The 18,595-nt window shown below is 47.2% G+C and overlaps 1 protein-coding gene across 1 annotated transcript in view; it reads left to right on the top strand.

Annotated features, from left to right (window-relative positions):
• Nucleotides 1-18,595, top strand: part of LOC126984118 (gamma-aminobutyric acid type B receptor subunit 2-like) — a 195,668-nt gene that overhangs the window by 146,082 nt on the left and 30,991 nt on the right. Inside the window, exons 10-13 of the mRNA XM_050837503.1 lie at nucleotides 2,768-2,828; nucleotides 9,499-9,736; nucleotides 11,011-11,146; nucleotides 12,448-12,567. Of these exons, the coding sequence (XP_050693460.1) occupies nucleotides 2,768-2,828; nucleotides 9,499-9,736; nucleotides 11,011-11,146; nucleotides 12,448-12,567 (555 nt within the window). The remainder of the gene's footprint in view (nucleotides 1-2,767; nucleotides 2,829-9,498; nucleotides 9,737-11,010; nucleotides 11,147-12,447; nucleotides 12,568-18,595) is intronic.

An 18,595-nucleotide genomic window follows, 5' to 3' on the forward strand; every position in this document is an offset into this window, starting at 1 on the left:
AGGAGGAGGAGAAAGAGTGAGTGAGTGACCTGGTACTTCGAATATCCAAGTGAAGAAAGAAGGCAAAAGATGAGAGTCGGGAGGGAGGGAGGGAGGGAGGGAGGGAAGGAGGGAGGGAAGGAGGAGAGAGAGTTAAAATAATGTGCCAAGAAGTGTGGAGTTCGAGAGACATCAAGTTTAGGGTGAAGTGTAAAAAGAATGAGAAGAAGGACGATTTAGCTGAGGAGGTCGACAAGGATAAGTGAAAATAGGGTGTCAAAGAGCGTAGATTTCAAGAGACAGATGAAGTTTAGGATGAAAAGCAAAAAAGACGAGAGTGAAGATTTAGCTGAGGAAGTCGGTAAGGATGAGTATCAGGGAGCGTAGACTGCTAGAGAGACAGACCAAGGTTAGAATGAAGGACAGGAAAGGCGTGGAGAAGGAAGATTTAGATGGGACAGGACGGGATAGGACAGGACTTGGATGGGGATGGAAGACGACGGGATAGGACAGGACTTGGATGGGAGAGGACGGGATAGGACAGGACTTGGATGGGAGAGGACGGGATAGGACAGGACTTGGATGGGAGAGGACGGGATAGGACAGAACTTAGATGGGAGAGGACGAGATACGACAGGACTTGGATGGGAGAGGACGGGATAGGACAGAACTTGGATGGGAGAGGACGAGATAGGACAGGACTTAGATGGGAGAGGACGGGATACGACAGGACTTGGATGGGAGAGGACGGGATAGGACAGGACTTAGATGGGAGAGGACGAGATACGACAGGATTTGGATGGGAGAGGACGGGATAGGACAGGACTTAGATGGGAGAGGACGGGATACGACAGGACTTGGATGGGAGAGGACGGGATAGGACAGGACTTAGATGGGAGAGGACGAGATACGACAGGATTTGGATGGGAGAGGACGGGATAGGACAGGACTTAGATGGGAGAGGACGAGATAGGAGAGTACTTGGATGGGAGAGGACGTGATAGGACAGGACTTTGATGGGAGAGGACGTGATACGACAGGATTTGGATGGGAGAGGACGGGATAGGACAGGACTTAGATGGGAGAGGACGGGATACGACAGGACTTGGATGGGAGAGGACGGGATAGGACAGGACTTAGATGGGAGAGGACGAGATACGACAGGATTTGGATGGGAGAGGACGGGATAGGACAGAACTTAGATGGGAGAGGACGGGATACGACAGGATTTGGATGGGAGAGGACGGGATAGGACAGGACTTAGATGGGAGAGGACGAGATACGACAGGATTTGGATGGGAGAGGACGGGATAGGACAGGACTTAGATGGGAGAGGACGGGATACGACAGGACTTAGATGGGAGAGGACGGGATACGACAGGACTTGGATGGGAGAGGACGAGATACGACAGGATTTGGATGGGAGAGGACGGGATAGGACAGGACTTGGATGGGAGAGGACGAGATACGACAGGATTTGGATGGGAGAGGACGGGATAGGACAGGACTTAGATGGGAGAGGACGAGATACGACAGGATTTGGATGGGAGAGGACGGGATAGGACAGAACTTAGATGGGACATGATAGGGAGGGATGGGACGGGAAAGAACGGGACAGAACTGAGCGGGAAGGAGCAGAACTTAGATGGGACAGGACAGAAAAGGGAAGAGAGTCTGGGGAAATGAAAGAAAGTAAAAATGGCGTATCACGAACCGTAGAGCTAGAGTTAAAATCAAGCGCGGGAAATGGACGAGAAGAAGGAAGACTGAGTTGATGAATAAGGAGAAACAGGAGGAATGAGGAAGAAAGAGGAAGTATCTAAATGTTAGGAAGAAGTGCAGAAAAGGCAAAGAAGAAAAAGGAAGATTGAGTTTAGGAAAGAGAAGACGAGAGAGGAGGTGAAAAGTATGACAAGGAGAAGAAGAACAAGAAGAATTAAGGTGAGAAAAATAAGGATGAGAAGGAGGAGCAGAAGGGTGGATGCTTTAGTTAAGGTAAAGGAAGACGAGATGAGAAAAAGTAACTAAGAATCATGGAAGGTTGAAAAAGAGAGAGAGACAGAGAGACAGAGACAGAGACAGAGAGAGGGAGAGAGACACATAAACACACAGAGAAAGGGGCATAAAGAGAGACAGACAGAGACAGAGACACAGGGAGAGAGAGAGAGAGAGAGAGAGAGAGAGAGAGAGAGAGAGAGAGAGAGAGAGAGAGAGAGAGAGAGAGAGAGAGAGAGAGAGAGAGAGAGAGAGAGAGAGAGAGAGAGAGAGAGAGAGAGAGAGAGACAGACAGACAAACAGAGACAGAGGGGCGTATAGGCGTCAGGCTCATAAGTAAATGGGTAAAGTTTATGTAAGTTCGCAATCAAACCTTCTCGAGAGGTGATATTGGGAGGAAGCGAATGGATGCTACAGCTGTTATTATTAGGTATTATTGCTGCTGTTGTTATTGTTGTTTTCATTGTTGTTGCCGTTACCTGGAATTGGGAGGTTGGGGGGGGAGGGGGGAGGGGGGGAAGTGGGGGGGAGGGGGGACTCTTAACACTATTTTCGTTAAGAGATTATTGTTATTGCTCGCGGAGAGAGAGAGAGAGAGAGAGAGAGAGAGAGAGAGAGAGAGAGAGAGAGAGAGAGAGAGAGAGAGAGAGAGAGAGAGAGAGAGAGAGAGAGAGAGAGGTTATTGTTACTGATTAGCCATTGTCGTGGGTTTGTCTGCGTGTGTGTGTGTGTGTGTGTGTTTACTGACCAGCTTTCTCCCCCCTCTCCCCACCCCCTCTCCCCGCCGTCTCAGGGTCCCATCTCCTTCGACTGTCCTGACCGGGTGGGAGTGACGGCGTTCCACCAGGTGCAAGGTAAGTTGTAATAGTTGTAATAGTAGTAGTAGTAGTAGTAGTAGTAGTAGTAGTTGTAATAGTAGTAGTAGTAGTAATAGTAGTAGTAGTAGTAGTAGTAGTAGTAGTTGTTGTTGTTGTAATTGTAGTAGTAGTAGTAGTAGTAGTAGTAGTAGTAGTAGTTGTAATAGTAGTAGTAGTAGTAGTAGTAGTATCATTGTTATTTTTGTGTTTTCATGGTCGTGTTTTTTTTTCTGATGTTTTTTGCATTCACACATTCCTTGACGCGCATCGGTGGAGGTCCATTGATGAGTTCCATTACCTTGATTTACCTTGATTGGCATTGGCGTTCTCTTATACTGCCTACACTGTTTGTATTTTCCACCTCGTTGTTGTCGCTATTCTCTCTCTCTCTCTCTCTCTCTCTCTCTCTATCTATCTATCTATCTATCTATCTATCTATCCATCTATCTACCTCTCGTGGCAGCCAGATGCATATTATTAGAGGAATAACTAAGGTGTGACGTTAAGGCCATGGAAAGGGAGAGACGGGAACGTAAGGGAAGGGAGCGCGTGCTAATCTCAATCGAATTGCGTCCCTCTGTCCCTAAGGAGGAGGAGGAGGAGTGGGAGGAAGAGGAGGGGGAGGAAGAGGAGGGGGAGGAAGAGGAGGGGGAGGAAGAGGAGATGATAAGTGTTGGAAGATGTGCACTACGGCCTTCCGTCAAATTGCGAAAGGAGATAGAGATAGAGAGAGAAAAAAAACGCTGATTATGACTACGAAATTTTGATCTAGCAGAAAATAGGTTTTAGAGAGAGAGAGAGAGAGAGAGAGTAACCCATTAAGTTCCATAAACATATACATCACGAAATATAGATAGATAGATAAATAGATCAGACGACACACACACACACACACACACACAGTTTGGGCAACAGCCTTGTCAGTAGCGGGGGGTGGGGGGGGGAAAGGGGCTGCAGACAAGGGCGCCGCCACCAGCCGTCTCTGGCCTGGCCGCTGCCGCGTCATTTTTTCTCTGAATTAATAAAACATTGCCGACAATGTTCCACAAACAGCGACGCAACGAGCCACTCTGGGGCCCCGAGCTCTGGGACGGGATGCAGGGCGTGTGCTCGGCGGCCGTGCCCAACCCCCGCACCGTCTCGGTGAGCGTGGTGAGAACTTCCTGACGTCGGGCGAGAACTTGGAGGCGATGGCTTCGTTGGAGATGAGGCCCTGCAGGTGGGCGCGCGAGGGCAAGTTGCTCTCCTTCAGGTTCTCGAGGTGCGTGCGGCACCACGCTCACCGAGACGGTGCGGGGGTTGGGCACGGCCGCCGAGCAGACGCCCTGCATCCCGCCCCAGAGCTCGGGGCCCCAGAGTGGCTCGTTGCGTCGCTGTTTGTGGAACATTGTCGTCAATGTTTTATTAATTCAGAGAAAAAATGACTCTGTTGCGTCCATGAAGCTCCTCCTCCTCTCCGCCCTGGCATCTCGTTTCCTCGGTATCCTCCTTCCAACACACTCTGCATCGCTCCTCTGTGCTGGCCCAAACAGTCTCAGTCTCGCACTCCTAGGGAACACAGCAGCGTCTGCACTCTGCACTCGCCCAAAAAGTCTCAGACTCGCCTCTCCCCGAACTATCGTGCACTCGCCGCCGCTATGATCACTCGTCTCTCATCATGTTCCTCGCGGGGGCGTTGCCACATCAACGAAACTACAATAGCCGGAATGCTTTCACATCTCCCACACATCACCGCTCATATTTCCTGTCGGGAGGCTACCTGCTGGCGACTACGAGTCCAACTCGCGATCAGGCCGTGGTAAATTACATACACGCACACACACACACACACACACACACACATCAATAGGAACTATTTCGTTGTTGTTATTTTCTATTAATATGTTTACGAACGACTAAAAATATACCGAGAAGTTCAATGCTGTCCTTTCTCCAACTCCTCCTCCTCCACCTCCTACAAACTAACCCGCGAACAAGAAACAACGGTAAAACAATTCAAGGCAAGCGATGCTTTACGGATATCGGCAGGAGTTATTTTTCGAACAGAGTCGTCCGCCACTGGAACATCCTTCCTGCAGGAGTGGTTAGTGCGGACACAATCAACTCCTTTAAAAATCGCGTTGACCGTCACTTTGCTGCGTCGGGAGTGAACTAAACGTATCCACGAGTACGTTCAGAAGTGCTTCAATCCTTCCCGCAAGCCACTCCTGTGGCTGACGGATTGATTAAATCACTGAAAGCAGGTAGCCAATAGGCTTTCTGCTGCCTGCTCGTCCATGTTCTCCTCCTCCTACTCCTCCTCCTCCTCCTCCTACTCCTCCCTTCCTTCCTTCCTGCCTTCCTTCCTTCCTTCCATACCAATTGCACTCTTCTATAAAATCACTTATTCGTCATTTGCTCCTAATCCTCCACTCTTTCATCTTCCTCCTCCTCCTCCTCCTCCTCCTCCTCTTCCTTCTCCTCCTCCTCGAGTACTGGAGTGTGACGTTCGGATTCCAGCTGATCCCTTTATCCCCTCCCACCGGTCACTTCTGAAGGAGGAGGAAGGAGGAGGAGGAGGAGGAAGAGAATACTAAACCACCTTTCAGTTCACTCACTCACACTCGACTTGCCTCACGTTCCTTTTCCTCCTCCTCCTCCTCTTCCTCCTCTTCCTCTTTCTCCCCTTGCCATGATGTAAGACTCAGAGACGTATTTGTGTGTGTGTGTGTGTGTGTGTGTGTGTGTGTGTGTGTGTGTTCCTCCCCTCCCCCACAGTCATCCCCCGCCCCCCCTCACCCCCAAACTACTCCACGAGCCACAGGAACACCATTCAGCCATTACGGTCTGTTATTACGCAATTGCCGAGGTTCGAACTTTAATGGCCCGCCTCCCCCCCTTACTCCCCCCCTCCCTCCCTTTGTGTTTGATACCTGCCGCACACCTGTCAAGGGGGGGAGGGGGGAAACGGGGTAGGGTCTTTCGAATACTGTGAAAAGGAGGAGGAGGAGGAGGAGGAGGCGTGTTGATAAGTGTGCTGCCGTGATGGTGACGCTAAGAATGGATGAGGATGTGGATGTGGATGCGTGAATTTATGTGGATGAGGTCTTTAGGACATGATGTTAGTGTGGATGCTGTGAAAGGATGTGGATGAGGATGCTGTAAAAAATGTGGATGAGGAGAGGAGTGTGGATGCTGTGAAAGGATGTGGATGCTGTGAATGGATGAGGAGTAGGTCTATAGAAGAGGATGATGCTGTGAATGGATGTGGATGAGGTTATTAGGATGTTATAGTGATGCTGTGACCGAATGTGGATGCCGTAAACGGGTGTAGATGATGTTGTTACGCTGTGAAGGGATGTGGGTGAGCTTATGCTGTGAAAAGACTCTCATGATGTGGCGATGTTGTAAAAGAGTGTGGATGATGTTAGTATGCTGTTGGAGGGCTGTGAATGAGGGATGAGATGGTGAGAATTCTGTTCCTGTAGATAAAAATAAATATGAAGCAGTCATATATCGTCACCTTCGTAAACAAAACGCCTAAGTCATTATTTTCTACTTTTCAGGAAATCATAAAAGAAATGTCATTATCTCATTTGTCTTAAGATTTAACCAGGAATGAAAAGGCCAATTCTGGAACACTCAAATCCTGAATGACGAAGGCAACTATACAAAAATGGGCGTCACGTGTTGAAAAATTGATATTGACAAAAACCTGGAAATCTCTGAAAAATGACTTAGGCAATTATTTTATGAGGATGACGAATTATACACCAACTAGGAAGCGGTGCCGATCAAAAAGCTCCATTACTCTCCATTATGTTTCAAGTTTTCTTCCTCGATCTCCTTCCGCGCCGACAGTCATAATCCTTTTAAGAGTTGCGAAGCGCCGTAATTCTTCCAGCGAGGCGACGTTTCCCGGGCGAGGACACGTGTGGCCCTTCCAACCTTTCCAGTCTTTCCTCGCAGGATTTATCGCATAATGAAGGGCTGGTCTGGCTGCGGACTTCAAGTGATGCAACGTTCATGGCAAGGCAACGAGTACAAAAAACTGCACCGCATATTCTAGTTGAGGTCCAAGGCTTATGTTCTCAATGTTTTCGAGACCTACGCACCCACATTTGATTAGGTTTTCGTGGAGGTTGTTGTGTTAATATATCCAAAGGTAGTTTCATGACCCTCGTTTAACATTTTGGTGGTCAGGGTAATAAGTCCAAAACCTGCACTGCATACTCTAATAAAAAGGGCCTAATTGATGTCCGAGTCTCATATTCTCAAACAGTTCGGGGCTATCATCACCCACATTGGATAAGACTTTCATACAGGATGTTGTGGATATTTTCTTGGTTAGTTTTAGGAGCTTAGTGATAGTTTGGCATTTTGTTGGGCAAAGTAACAGGACAAAAACTACACCGCATTCTCTAACTGAGGGCCAAGGTTTATATTTTCAAACATTTCGTTTTTTTTTTACATCAAAGGATACGACTCAAGGGCAACAAAAAGAGTACAAAAAAAAAAGCCCGCTACTCACCGCTCCCCCGACATTACAACATTTATATTTGAAAGGGCGTTCGTAGAGGTTGTTACACATTCACAGTCAGTAAGGCTTTCGTAGAGACTGTGTTAGTATTTCCATGAGTAGTTTTATGACCCTAGTGATAAGTAAGGCTTTCGTAGAGATTGTGTTAGTATTTCCATGAGTAGTTTTATGACCCTAGTGATAAGTAAGGCTTTCGTAAAGATTGTGTTAGTATTTCCATGAGTAGTTTAATGACCCTAGTGATAAGTAAGGCTTTCGTAGAGACTGTGTTAGTATTTCCATGAGTAGTTTTATGAGCCTAGTGATAAGTAAGGCTTTCGTAGAGATTGTGTTAGTATTTCTATGAGTAGTTTTATGAGCCTAGTGATAAGTAGGACTTTCGTAGAGATTGTGTTAGTATTTCCATGAGTAGTTTTATGAGCCTAGTGATAAGTAGGCTTTCGTTGGGATTGTGTTAGTATTTCCATGAGTAGTTTTTATGAGCCTAGTGATAGTTTAACGAGGCTTCTGCAACATGAACGAAAAACACTCAAAAGAACCCGAATAATCTCCTTTTTGGCCCTTGGAAATATTGGTTGATGTAGCCGAAACTGTCCGAGAGTAGGGACCGAAGTTGCAATAAAAGGGTTGAATGTCAATACTTTTTTAAGTCTTTGTAAGGAATCTATCGGGCTCTTTGGGCTAACAAAAGAAACAGAACGGCTTCATTACAACGCTACCCTTTAAACACGACTATTCTACACCCTTTTTCTGCCTACCAGTGCCTTGCAAAACCTAAATGAGTGCACAAAGAGGATAATTTAATGCCGTGCTCCGAGCCGTTAGTCAGTGAATGGCACGTGAGATCATTAACGATTTTGTATCTGATTCTGCGTTCGAACAATTGATAGGCCGTGGGTGTGTGATGGACCGAGAGAGAGAGAGAGAGAGAGAGAGAGAGAGAGAGAGAGAGAGAGAGAGAGAGAGAGAGAGAGAGAGAGAGAGAGAGAGAGAGAGCATGACGTGAGGTAAAAATGTTTAATGGTGCTTCGTTTGGGAGTGGAGGGCGCGAGTGAGTGACTGAGAGAGTGAGTCATGAGAACAGACAGGTTAAATACACGTCAAATGGGGCGAAGAGGAGGAGGAGGAGGACGAGGAGGAGGAGGAGAGTGTTGGGGAATGGATTTAGTATTTAATAAAGAGAAAAAGAATGCATTGCGGATGATGAATTGAGAGAGAGAGAGAGAGAGAGAGAGAGAGAGAGAGAGAGAGAGAGAGAGAGAGAGAGAGAGAGAGAGAGAGAGAGAGAGAGAGAGAGAGAGAGAGAGAGAGAGAGAGAGAGAGAGAGAGAGAGAGAGAGAGAGAGAGATGATTTTCTTTCATTCTTGAACTGGAGTGGAGAATGTACCCTGAGTATTAGAGAGAGAGAGAGAGAGAGAGAGAGAGAGAGAGAGAGAGAGAGAGAGAGAGAGAGAGAGAGAGAGAGAGAGAGAGAGAGAGAGAGAGAGAGAGAGAGAGAGAGAGAGAGAGAGAGAGAGAGAATGTTTCTTTTTTTAGATTTTCCATACAAAGAACGATTCATTTCTTTACCTTTTTCATTTCTATGCTCTCTCTCATTGTCGTAATAACGTTAAGTTCTTTCGAATACTGGTGTCCTTGTCCGCTTTTATCGCCCGGTTAGTGGTAGCAGTAATGGTAGTTCTTTCCTCTTTCCTACATAATTTCCATGCAGTTTTTCCATGCTGCATGACACTCGGCCAAGCCTTCCGGGAGGTTTTTACTCTCCTGACTTGTTTGTAGATTTGTTATTTTTTTATTCATTTGTGTTTTCGTTTGTTTGTTTCTTCATATAATTGTTTGTTTAGTGATTTGATATTAGCGTTAGATAGCTGGTTAGTTAGTTGTTTTATTTATTATACCAAAAGAGCGGAAGGATGATAGAAAAAAGAGAAGTAAATCATTAAAACTGACAGAATTACAAAAAATAGGCGTTGCACATACCTATTTTTTTGTAACATATCGGGAAAACTTACAACAAGGCAAATATTTCGCTAACCTGTAAATTGCGACGACAACATTCCGGGGGGGGGGGGGAATTGTAACAGCTAAGTAGCCCGTGCCTTGTAACTTGTTATGCTAATGTTTCTTTTTCTTGCGTGTGCGTGTCAGCCGGCGAGCCCGTGAAGGTAGCGCTGTACCACCCCGAGGAGGCGTGGTTGGACCTGACGTGCCCCGGCTGCCGCGCGCTGGTGTGGCCCGGCGGCGACGTGCCCACCTCGCGGGTCTTCAAGCTGCGCGTGGACACCGTGGCACCAGCGGCCTTCATCATCATGTCCTCGCTGGCCACGCTGGGCATCCTGCTCGCCCTCGCCTTCCTCATCTTCAACCTCACCTACAGACGCCTCAAGTGAGTGTCGGGGGAAGGGGAAAGTGGGAGTGGAAGGGGGGAGGGGAGAGGAGGTGTGTGTGTGTGTGTGTGTGTGTGTGTGTGTGTGTCTGTCTGTGTGTGTGTGTGTGTGTGTGTGTGTGTTATTAGTGGGTGGGCGGGCATTGTGTGTGTGTGTGTGTGTGTGTGTGTGTGTGTGTGTGTGTGTGTGTGTGTGAGAGAGAGAGAGAGAGAGAGAGAGAGAGAGAGAGAGAGAGAGAGAGAGAGAGAGAGAGAGAGAGAGAGAGAGAGAACAGCACGAAAATAATATAACAAAAAAAAAAACACAGGAAAGAAAAGAAAGAAATGAAATAGAAAAAAAAACACAGGTAGAGAATAAAATTAAATAAACAATGTGTGTGTGTGTGTGTGTGTGTGTGTGTGTGTGTGTGTGTGTGTGTGAGCCTCCCTGACCCGCCTCTCGCCGCGCCGGGCTCTCCACCTCGTCCTTACGAACCCTTGCCAGCCCAGTTTTAGCGAGAAAGCAATTAAGAAAAGCCTCCTCCTCCTCTTCTCCTCCTTCTCCTTCTCCTCCTCCTCCTTCTCCTCCTCCTCCTCCTCTTCTCCTTCTTCTCTCCTCCTCTCTTCATTCTCCCCCCATCCTCCTCCTCCTCTTCTCCTCCTCCTCCTTCTCCTCCTCCTCCTCCTCCTATTCCTCCTCCTCCTCCTCTTCTCCTTCTTCTCTCCTCCTCTCTTCCTTCTCCCCCACTCTTCCTCCTCCTCCTCCTCCTCCTCCTCCTTCTCCTCCTCTTCTTCTCCTTCTTATCTCCTCCTCTCTTCCTCCTGCCCCACTCTTCCTCCTCCTCCTCCTCCTCCTCCTCCTCCTCAGAGAGAGAGAGAGAGAGAGAGAGAGAGAGAGAGAGAGAGAGAGAGAGAGAGAGAGAGAGAGAGAGAGTGTGTGTGTGTGTGTGTGTGTGTGTTTGGAGGGGGGAGAATAAGACGAAGTAATCTAGAGTGCTAATTGGTGGTGTGTGTGTGTGTGTGTGTGTGTGTGTGTGGATTAACCCTCTTTTATAATTATGTGGTATTATGTATTATGTTTATTTTATACTGTACCATTTTATTATTTCAAGTTTATGTTCACTGTAGTTGTGCTTCATAAAATATAATGAAAAGAACATTTGAATAAGAAAAAAAATAATGTGTGTGTGTGTATGTGTGTGTGTGTGTGTGTGTGTGTGTGTGTGTGCGCCGGTTTCTGTTTCACCTGTACACCCCCCCTTCCCCTCCCTCCTCCTCCTCCCTCCCCCTCACAGGTACATCAAGTTGTCCAGCCCGCGCCTGAACAACACAACAGTGGTGGGCTGCGTGCTCGTCTACACTGCCGTCATCCTTCTCGGCCTCGACCACGCCACGCTGCCCGGCCCGCACACCTTCCCCGTCGTCTGCACCGTGAGTACTGGCGGTGGTGGTGGTGGTGGTGATGGGGGGAGCATCAATGTGTCAAAAATCAGCAAAAAAACTATCAATCCATCAAATTTTCCTGGTGATTGTGTTACTTTGGTGGTTGTGTGATTCTGTTGATGAGGAGGAGAGAGGGGGAAGGCTAAAGACGTGGAAAGATATATTGATTGTGGTTTGGCAATGGTGGATCTGTGTGGTGATTAGAAGAGAGAGTAAGGTGAAGACGGTGGAAGACTGCATGGGTGATTGGTGAGGCTGGTGAGATCGTGGTGACAAGAGAAGGAAAGACAGCAAGAAAGAGATAGTTTTGAGCAGTGTGGTGTGGTGATGGTAGATGAGAGTAGTGACTAAAAGAAAGAAAGAGGGGAAATGAAGAAGGAAAGACAAGAAGAAGGGAAGATGAAGGATGATTAGTGAATGGAGGAAGGGATTAATTTGGTGAGGAATAACGTTGAAGTGATGATAATTATAGTGTCGGTGGTGGTGATGATTATGGTGATGGTAACGATGGTAGTGGTAATAGAGGGTGTTGGTAATGATGGGAGAAATGGTGATGATGATGATGGTGGTGGTGAAAAGGGGTGGTGAGAATGTTCTCGTAATGTTGTTGTTCTTGAATTCATCTGGCTATGTTATCTCTCTCTCTCTCTCTCTCTCTCTCTCTCTCTCTCTCACCCTTTATTCCCTCCTTCTACTCCTCCTCCCCTTTCTCTCTCTTCTCTTTTAATCCCCCTCTCTTTTAACTTCTTTCCTCTCCTCTCTTTCTATCGTCGTTTTCTTTTCCATCTTCCTCCTCCTCCTTTTCTCTCCTTTCCTTCATTCTCCGTCCTTTCCCATCATTTCCCTTCTTTCCTATCTTTTCCTCCTCTGTTTTCCCTCTAAAATCTCTATCCCTTCATCTCGTTGTTCCTTTTCGTCCCCTCTTTTGCATCCTCTGTTCCCTCCTATGCCCCCTTCCCCTCCCCTTCTGTACCTCTTCTCCTATCTCTTCGCTTCGCTCTCCTCAGAAATATATCTTTTAACCTTCCCATCTCAGCCACACCTTACCCCCTTTCCCCTCCTCCCCCTCCTTTTCCTTTTCATTCGCATTTTCCTTATCCTGCTTCTCCTTCTTCACCCTCCCATGTTCATTCTCCTCCCCTTCGTCTTCCTTCTTTTCTCCTGTTTTTCTTCTTCCTCCTATTACATACAACTACAACTATATAGTACGGTTGCTGTTACTACTACTACTGCTACCACTACCGCCTCCACCACCACCATTTCTACCACTATTTCTGCTACACTCACAGGCCCGGGCGTACCTTCTCTCTGCTGGCTTCTCCCTGGCGTTCGGTTCCATGTTCACCAAGACCTATCGCGTTCACCAGATCTTCACCAGGTCCAACAGCGCCGGCGTGGTGAGGAACAAGGTAAGGAGACTGTGTGGGTGTTGGGGAAAGACTATTGAGTGAGCGGTAAGGACTGAGAGAGATTGGTGTCTATGAGAGAGAGAAAGATAAGTTGAAAGTTATGATTATGGTGTTTGGTGATAAGAGAGTTGCGTGGTGACAATAAAAGAAAGATGTGAAGAGGTGACTAATTGATTGGTGAGGCCGGGTGAGAGAAAGGGGGGGAGATTAGAATGTTATGAGTGAAAATGTTTGGTGATGATCTGCGTGGTGATTAGGGCAGAAAGAGAGGTGAGGAGATGGTATAAGGAGGAGACTGTGTGATTGGTGAAGCTGGGAGAGCGTGGTGACTACGTATATAAGAGAGAGGAAGAAAGCTAAAGAGATAGAAAGATATGCTAGTGGTGATTTGGTAATGATAAATCTGCTTGATCAAAAGAGAGAGATGAAGCGGCGGAAGGAGAAGACTGCATGGGTGATTGGTGAGGCTGGTGAGGGCGTGGTGGCAAAAGAGAGAAAGATAGCAAGAGAGAGCTATGAGCAGAGTGGTGAGGTGATAGCAGGTGAGAGTGGTGATGAGAGAGTGAGTGAAGAAATTAGATGCAGAGAAGGGAAATAAAGGAGGAAAGACAAGAAGAAGAAGGAAAGAAGAAGGATGATTGGTGGATGGAGGAAGGGATTAATTTAGTGAGGAAATAAAGGTAAAAAAAAAAGTATGTAGTGAGAGAGAGAGAGAGAGAGAGAGAGAGAGAGAGAGAGAGAGAGAGAGAGAGAGAGAGAGAGAGAGAGAGAGAGAGAGAGAGAGAGAGATTTACATAGATTTACATAGAAAATCAAACCACACAGACCCCATGGTCCAGACTAGGTGGCCTGTCCTTAAACCCTAGTGATTCTGCATTAATCAGATGGCTCCAAAACGTTGCATTTCTACTCTAGTTAATATAAAGTTCAAGGAAGTGAAATACCCAACACACCCAAATCACACGCAAAAACACTCGGAAACACAACAACACACTCGAAACACACGAGAAACACTCAGAAACTCACGCAAAAACACTCGGAAATACCCAACACACCCAAATCACACGCAAAAACACTCGGAAACATGTATGAGAGAGAGAGAGAGAGAGAGAGAGAGAGAGAGAGAGAGAGAGAGAGAGAGAGAGAGAGAGAGAATGGCCCCTCATGTATCCCTCCTCTCGTCACGGGTGTTTGTCGTGGTGTTGAGTGGCGTTGGGTGCTGAGTGTCGTCGCGGCCACTTGCCTGCACGGGAGCTGACCCAGGGATTAATGTGGGCCTCCTCCTCCTCTTCCTCCTCCTCCTCCTCCTCCTCCTCGTCTCCGTCCTTCTCCTCTTCCTTCTTCTCGTCCTTGTTATTTTATTCTGCCTTACTTATTAATATACGTTTGGAGATGTGCGCCATTTCTTACATTTTCTTACTTCCTTTCCTTTCCTTTTTTTCTTTTCCTTTCCTCCTTTTTTCTCCATCATTTCCCTTCTCCTCTTTTTTTTCTTTTCTTTCTCTCTCTCTCCATCGCATGCCTCCTCCACTTTCTTTTCTCTTCTTTTTCTTCTCTCCTTGTTCTCCTCCTCCTCCTCCTCCTCCTCCTCCTCCTCCTCCTCTTTCTCCTCCTCCTTCCTCATCATCATCCTCGTCTTCTTTCCTCTCTTCGTTCATTTCTCCTTCAGCCGTCTTCCTCTCCTCCTCCTCCTCCTCCTCCTCCTCCTCCTCCTCCTCTTTCCTCATCATCCTCGTCTTCTTTCTTCTTTTCTTCGTCCATTTCTTTCTTCATTTTCCTCGTCCTCGTCCACCTATTTTCCGTCCTTTCTTTTTTCTCGTTCTCCCTTCTCTTTTTGTTCCTTTCCTTCATCCTCCTCGCCCTCGTCCTCAGATTCTTCGTCTTTCTCTTTTTCACTCTCCTCTTCTTCATCGTCTTCCTCGACCTCCTCCTCCTCCTCCTCCTCTTTGTCCTCCTTCCTTCCAGCTCCTATTTTTCGTCACTCTCACTTTTATTTTCCTCCTCCTTCTCCTCCTCCTCCTCCTCCTCCTCCTCCTTACCCTTAACACTAGACAGCTGCGGGAAAACATGACGCAGGTGTCCACGTGTGTCCTTGAATGAGTCCAGCAACGTCATCCACTCAAAGGTCTTTTTAACCTTAGTGTTTTGTTCAGGTCACAGAGGCGCTAGAGAGGAAAATAAATCACTAAAGAAGGCAGCCTCGTTACATTGTCTCCTCCTCCTCCTCGTCCTCCTCTTCATCCTCCTCCTCCCTCTTCTCCTCCTCCTTTTTTTTCCTCCCGTCATTTCGATCCCTTTGCCTCTTTATTTGTTAATGGGAAAGCCTCTCTCCTGATGCCCCTCCACTTCCTCCTCGTCCTCCTCTTCCTCCTCCTCTTCCTCCTGGACACAACAGTAAACAGCCATGCTCGAGTGGAAATCAGTGTCTGGACCTTGAACTCGCTCTTGGCCCACTACGAAGGACTGAAGGAGGAGAAGGAGAGAAGGAAGGGGAAGAGGAGGTCAGAAAGGAGGAGGAGGAGGGGGAGGAGCATGCGACTTGAACCATGAATTGAGGTGAGAGGAGGAGGAGGAAGAGGAGGAGGAGAGGTGTTAGGCAATAGGAGAGGGAGTGGACAGCCAGCAGTGCAAGGGGTGTGTTGACAGAGGCGTGGGAGAGGGAAGGGGAGTGGAACGGAGCGAGCAGGTGTGACAAGGTGTGACGAGCATGACGAGCTGGAGTGTTGAGGAAATTAAAGGAAAGAGGAAGAGGGGGATGATGGGAGGGGTGCTGAGTGTAAGGGGTGCTGAGTGAAAGGGGAAGGGAAGGGAGAGGAGCTGTAGGGGAGGCGTATGAAGAAAAGGGAGAAAGGAGGAAGTGGATGGGGAGAGGAAATGGGTTTGGGAAGAAAAGAGGAAGGGAGAAAGGGATTGGGGAGAGGAAATTGGTGTGAGGGAGACGAATGGGGAGGAGGGTGAGAGAGAAGGAAGGGATTAAGGAGAGGAAATGGGTGTGAGCGAGACGAATGGGGAGGAGGGAGAGAGAGAAGGAAGGAGTTGGGGAGAGGAAATGGGTGTGAGGGAGACGAATGGGGAGGAGGGAGAGAGAGAAGGAAGGGATTAAGGAGAGGAAATGGGTGTGAGGGAGACGAATGGGAAGGAGGGAGAGAAGAGGAAGGGGTTGAGGAGGAGGAATGTTTGCGAGGAAGATCTATGGGGAGGAGGAAGAGAAGAGGGGAGGAAGGAGTTGAGTTGGGGAGGAAAAATGGTTATAGGAAAGACAAGTGAGGAGGAGAGAGAGGAGGAATGAAGGGGTTGTAAGGGAAGAGTATGAGGAGGGGAGAGGGAGGAGGAGTGATGGAGGAGGAGGAGGAGGAGGAAGAGGGGAGAAAGGAGATCATGAGGTAAGGTTATGAAGCTTCCAGACGTGGGGAGGAATATTCATGAGGTGACCAGAACGCCCACTTGTCCCCCCCCCTCCCCCTGCCCCCCTCCCCCCTCTTCACCTCCATACACCTGTCAAGTAACGCACGTGAGCCAGGTAAGAAGAAGAAGGAGGAGGAGGAGGAGGAGGAGGAGGAGGAGGAGGTAAACAATATGGAGATGTGCGTCATATCTTACTTTTTTTACCTCCTTTTCTTTCCTTTTTTTCTCTTCCTTTCCTCCTTTTTTCTCCATCATTTCCCTCCTCTTCTTTTTTTTCTCTTCTTCTTCTCTCTCTCCATCGCATGTATCCTCCATTTTCTCTTTTCTTTTCTTTTTCTTCTCTCCTTTTCTTCGCCTTCTTCCTCCATTGCTTGCCTCCTCCACTTTCTTTTTTCTCTTCTTTTTTCTCTCCTCTCTTTTTTCTCCATCTCTTGTCTCCTTCCCTTTCTTTTTCCTTTATTTTCTTTTTATTTTCTCCTTTCTTCCTGCTTCCATCATCATTTACCTCCTTCACCTTTTATTTTTTTCCTTGTTTTCTTGTCTTGAGCTCTTTCTTTCGTCCCTTTAACCTTCCCCTTCCCTTCCCTTCCATTCCATTCCATTCCATTCCTTTCCCTTCCATTCCCTTTCCTTCCCTTCCATTCCATTCCATTCCTTTCCCTTCCATTCCCTTTCCTTCCCTTCCCTTCCCTTCCCTTCCCTTCCCTTTCCTTTCTTTTCCTTTCCTTTCCTTCCCTTCCCTTCCCTTTCCTTCCCTTCGCTAATGTGTCGTTATCTTTTATACCTTCATTCCTTTCTTTGTCTGTCTACTTCCATTTTATTCCATTTCCTCTCCTTCTTCGGTTCTACTTTCCTCTCTTCTCTTATGTTCTTCCTTTCGTTAACGTATCCTCACCTTTCATCTCCTTCCTTCCTCTATTCTTTTGTTTTTCGTCTACTTTCATTTATTTCCATTTTTTGGCTTTTACTTATTTTCCTTTCCCTCGTTTGCTACTCTGTTTTCTTGTTCTCATTTTTCGTATTTCCTCTTATTCCTGTTTTCTTACTCTTATTCTGATTTCCATTCTTATTCTTATCATTCTTTCTCTCCTCTTCCTCTTATTCTCCTTATTTCACTCTTATTCCCTTCTTTTCTTCCTTTTCTTCTTATTTCCATTTTTTATTCTTCTCATTCTTCTTTCTTTCCTCTTCCTCTTCTTCTCCTTATCTCACTTTTCTTCCCTTGTTTTCTACCTCTTACTTTTCGATTTCCTCTTCTTTTGCCTCCCCTCCACATACCAGGACCATTTTCCCTCTTTTCCCCTCGTTGTTTCCTCACCTTCGACCCTAATAAGGCGCCCACAAAGGAAGAACCAACAACAGGTCTTTCCACTACGTCTTGTTATCCTCCGACGCGTAGGTTTTGTGCTCTCGAGAGGCGAGACAGCAGGGCGTAATACTCAGAGCTTAGGGATGGACCTCAAGACACACGGTCGCCAGGAATGTGTCTTACGTTCCTATATCGTTAGAAGTGGCTTTTGGGACGCTTGTGAAGGGGGCGAAGGGAAGGAGTGGGTCAAAGGATGTATACCTTACGACACAGAGATACCTGGTTAGAAAAAGCTTTGAGAGGCTTGAGAGAGAGAGGGATGAAGGCTTATTTATTTTCTGGTGGCTAAGAAAGAAGAGGACGAAGAACAAAAGTAATAAGGGTTATCAAAAGTATACGTGGAAAGGAGAAGTAATGAGAAAGAAGAATGAAGCGAGCTAGTTCTCAAAAGTGCAAGAATGAGTGGAGGAAGGTGTTAGGAAAGGGTTAAGAGGGAAGGAGAAGAGATAGAAGTAGGAGGCGTTGGGAAAGGGAATAGATTTTTGAGTGAAGAGAGAAAAAAAGTAGTGGAGATGCGTACAGACAAGGAAAAGGAGAGAAAGACTTGGAGTAGATGGAGAAAGAAAGGAAGGGAGTGTGGATTGATGAGGAGAGGAAGAAATGGAGAGGGGGGTATAAAGAAGAGGAAAGAAGAGGCAAGGTTGGTTGAGTGAGCTGTGGAGAAGGGAGGAAGAAAGGAGTTGAGAAGGAAGAAAGGAAGAAAGGAGATGAAGAGGAGAGAGAAAGGAAAGACAAACAGCCACAATGGAAAGGAGAAGGGAAGAAGGGAAAGAAAGGAAGCAGTTGTACAGAGAGAGCAGAAGGTGAATAGGAGAACCAGAAGTGTCGAGACCTTAATTGCCACGTGCTCCCCTGACGGCCAGGTAACAAGGGCAGGTGTGAGGGGCAGTACACCTGATGTTTGGGGGGGGACGGGGAAAGAAAGGGAAAGTGTCTGTCTGTTCGTCTGTCTCTTTCTGTCTCTCTTTTCTGTCGCCGTCTCGCTTTCTCGCTTTCTCTCTCTCTCTCTCTCTCTCTCTCTCTCTCTCTCTCTCTCTCTCTCTCTCTCTCTCTCTCTCTCTCTCTCTCTCTCTCTCTCTCTCTCTCTCGGTATATACTTCGAGTCTGTGGGATTTGTAAGTCAGAATCGGATCGTCGTATCAATATTTAGTAGGGGTTGCAAGTGGGGAGAGAGAGAGAGAGAGAGAGAGAGAGAGAGAGAGAGAGAGAGAGAGTATTTTCGTTCCTGTGGTGACATTTAAGTAACGCTGTAAC

This window comes from Eriocheir sinensis, chromosome 56 (assembly GCF_024679095.1).
Source record: "Eriocheir sinensis breed Jianghai 21 chromosome 56, ASM2467909v1, whole genome shotgun sequence".
Lineage (NCBI taxonomy): Eukaryota > Metazoa > Arthropoda > Malacostraca > Decapoda > Varunidae > Eriocheir > Eriocheir sinensis.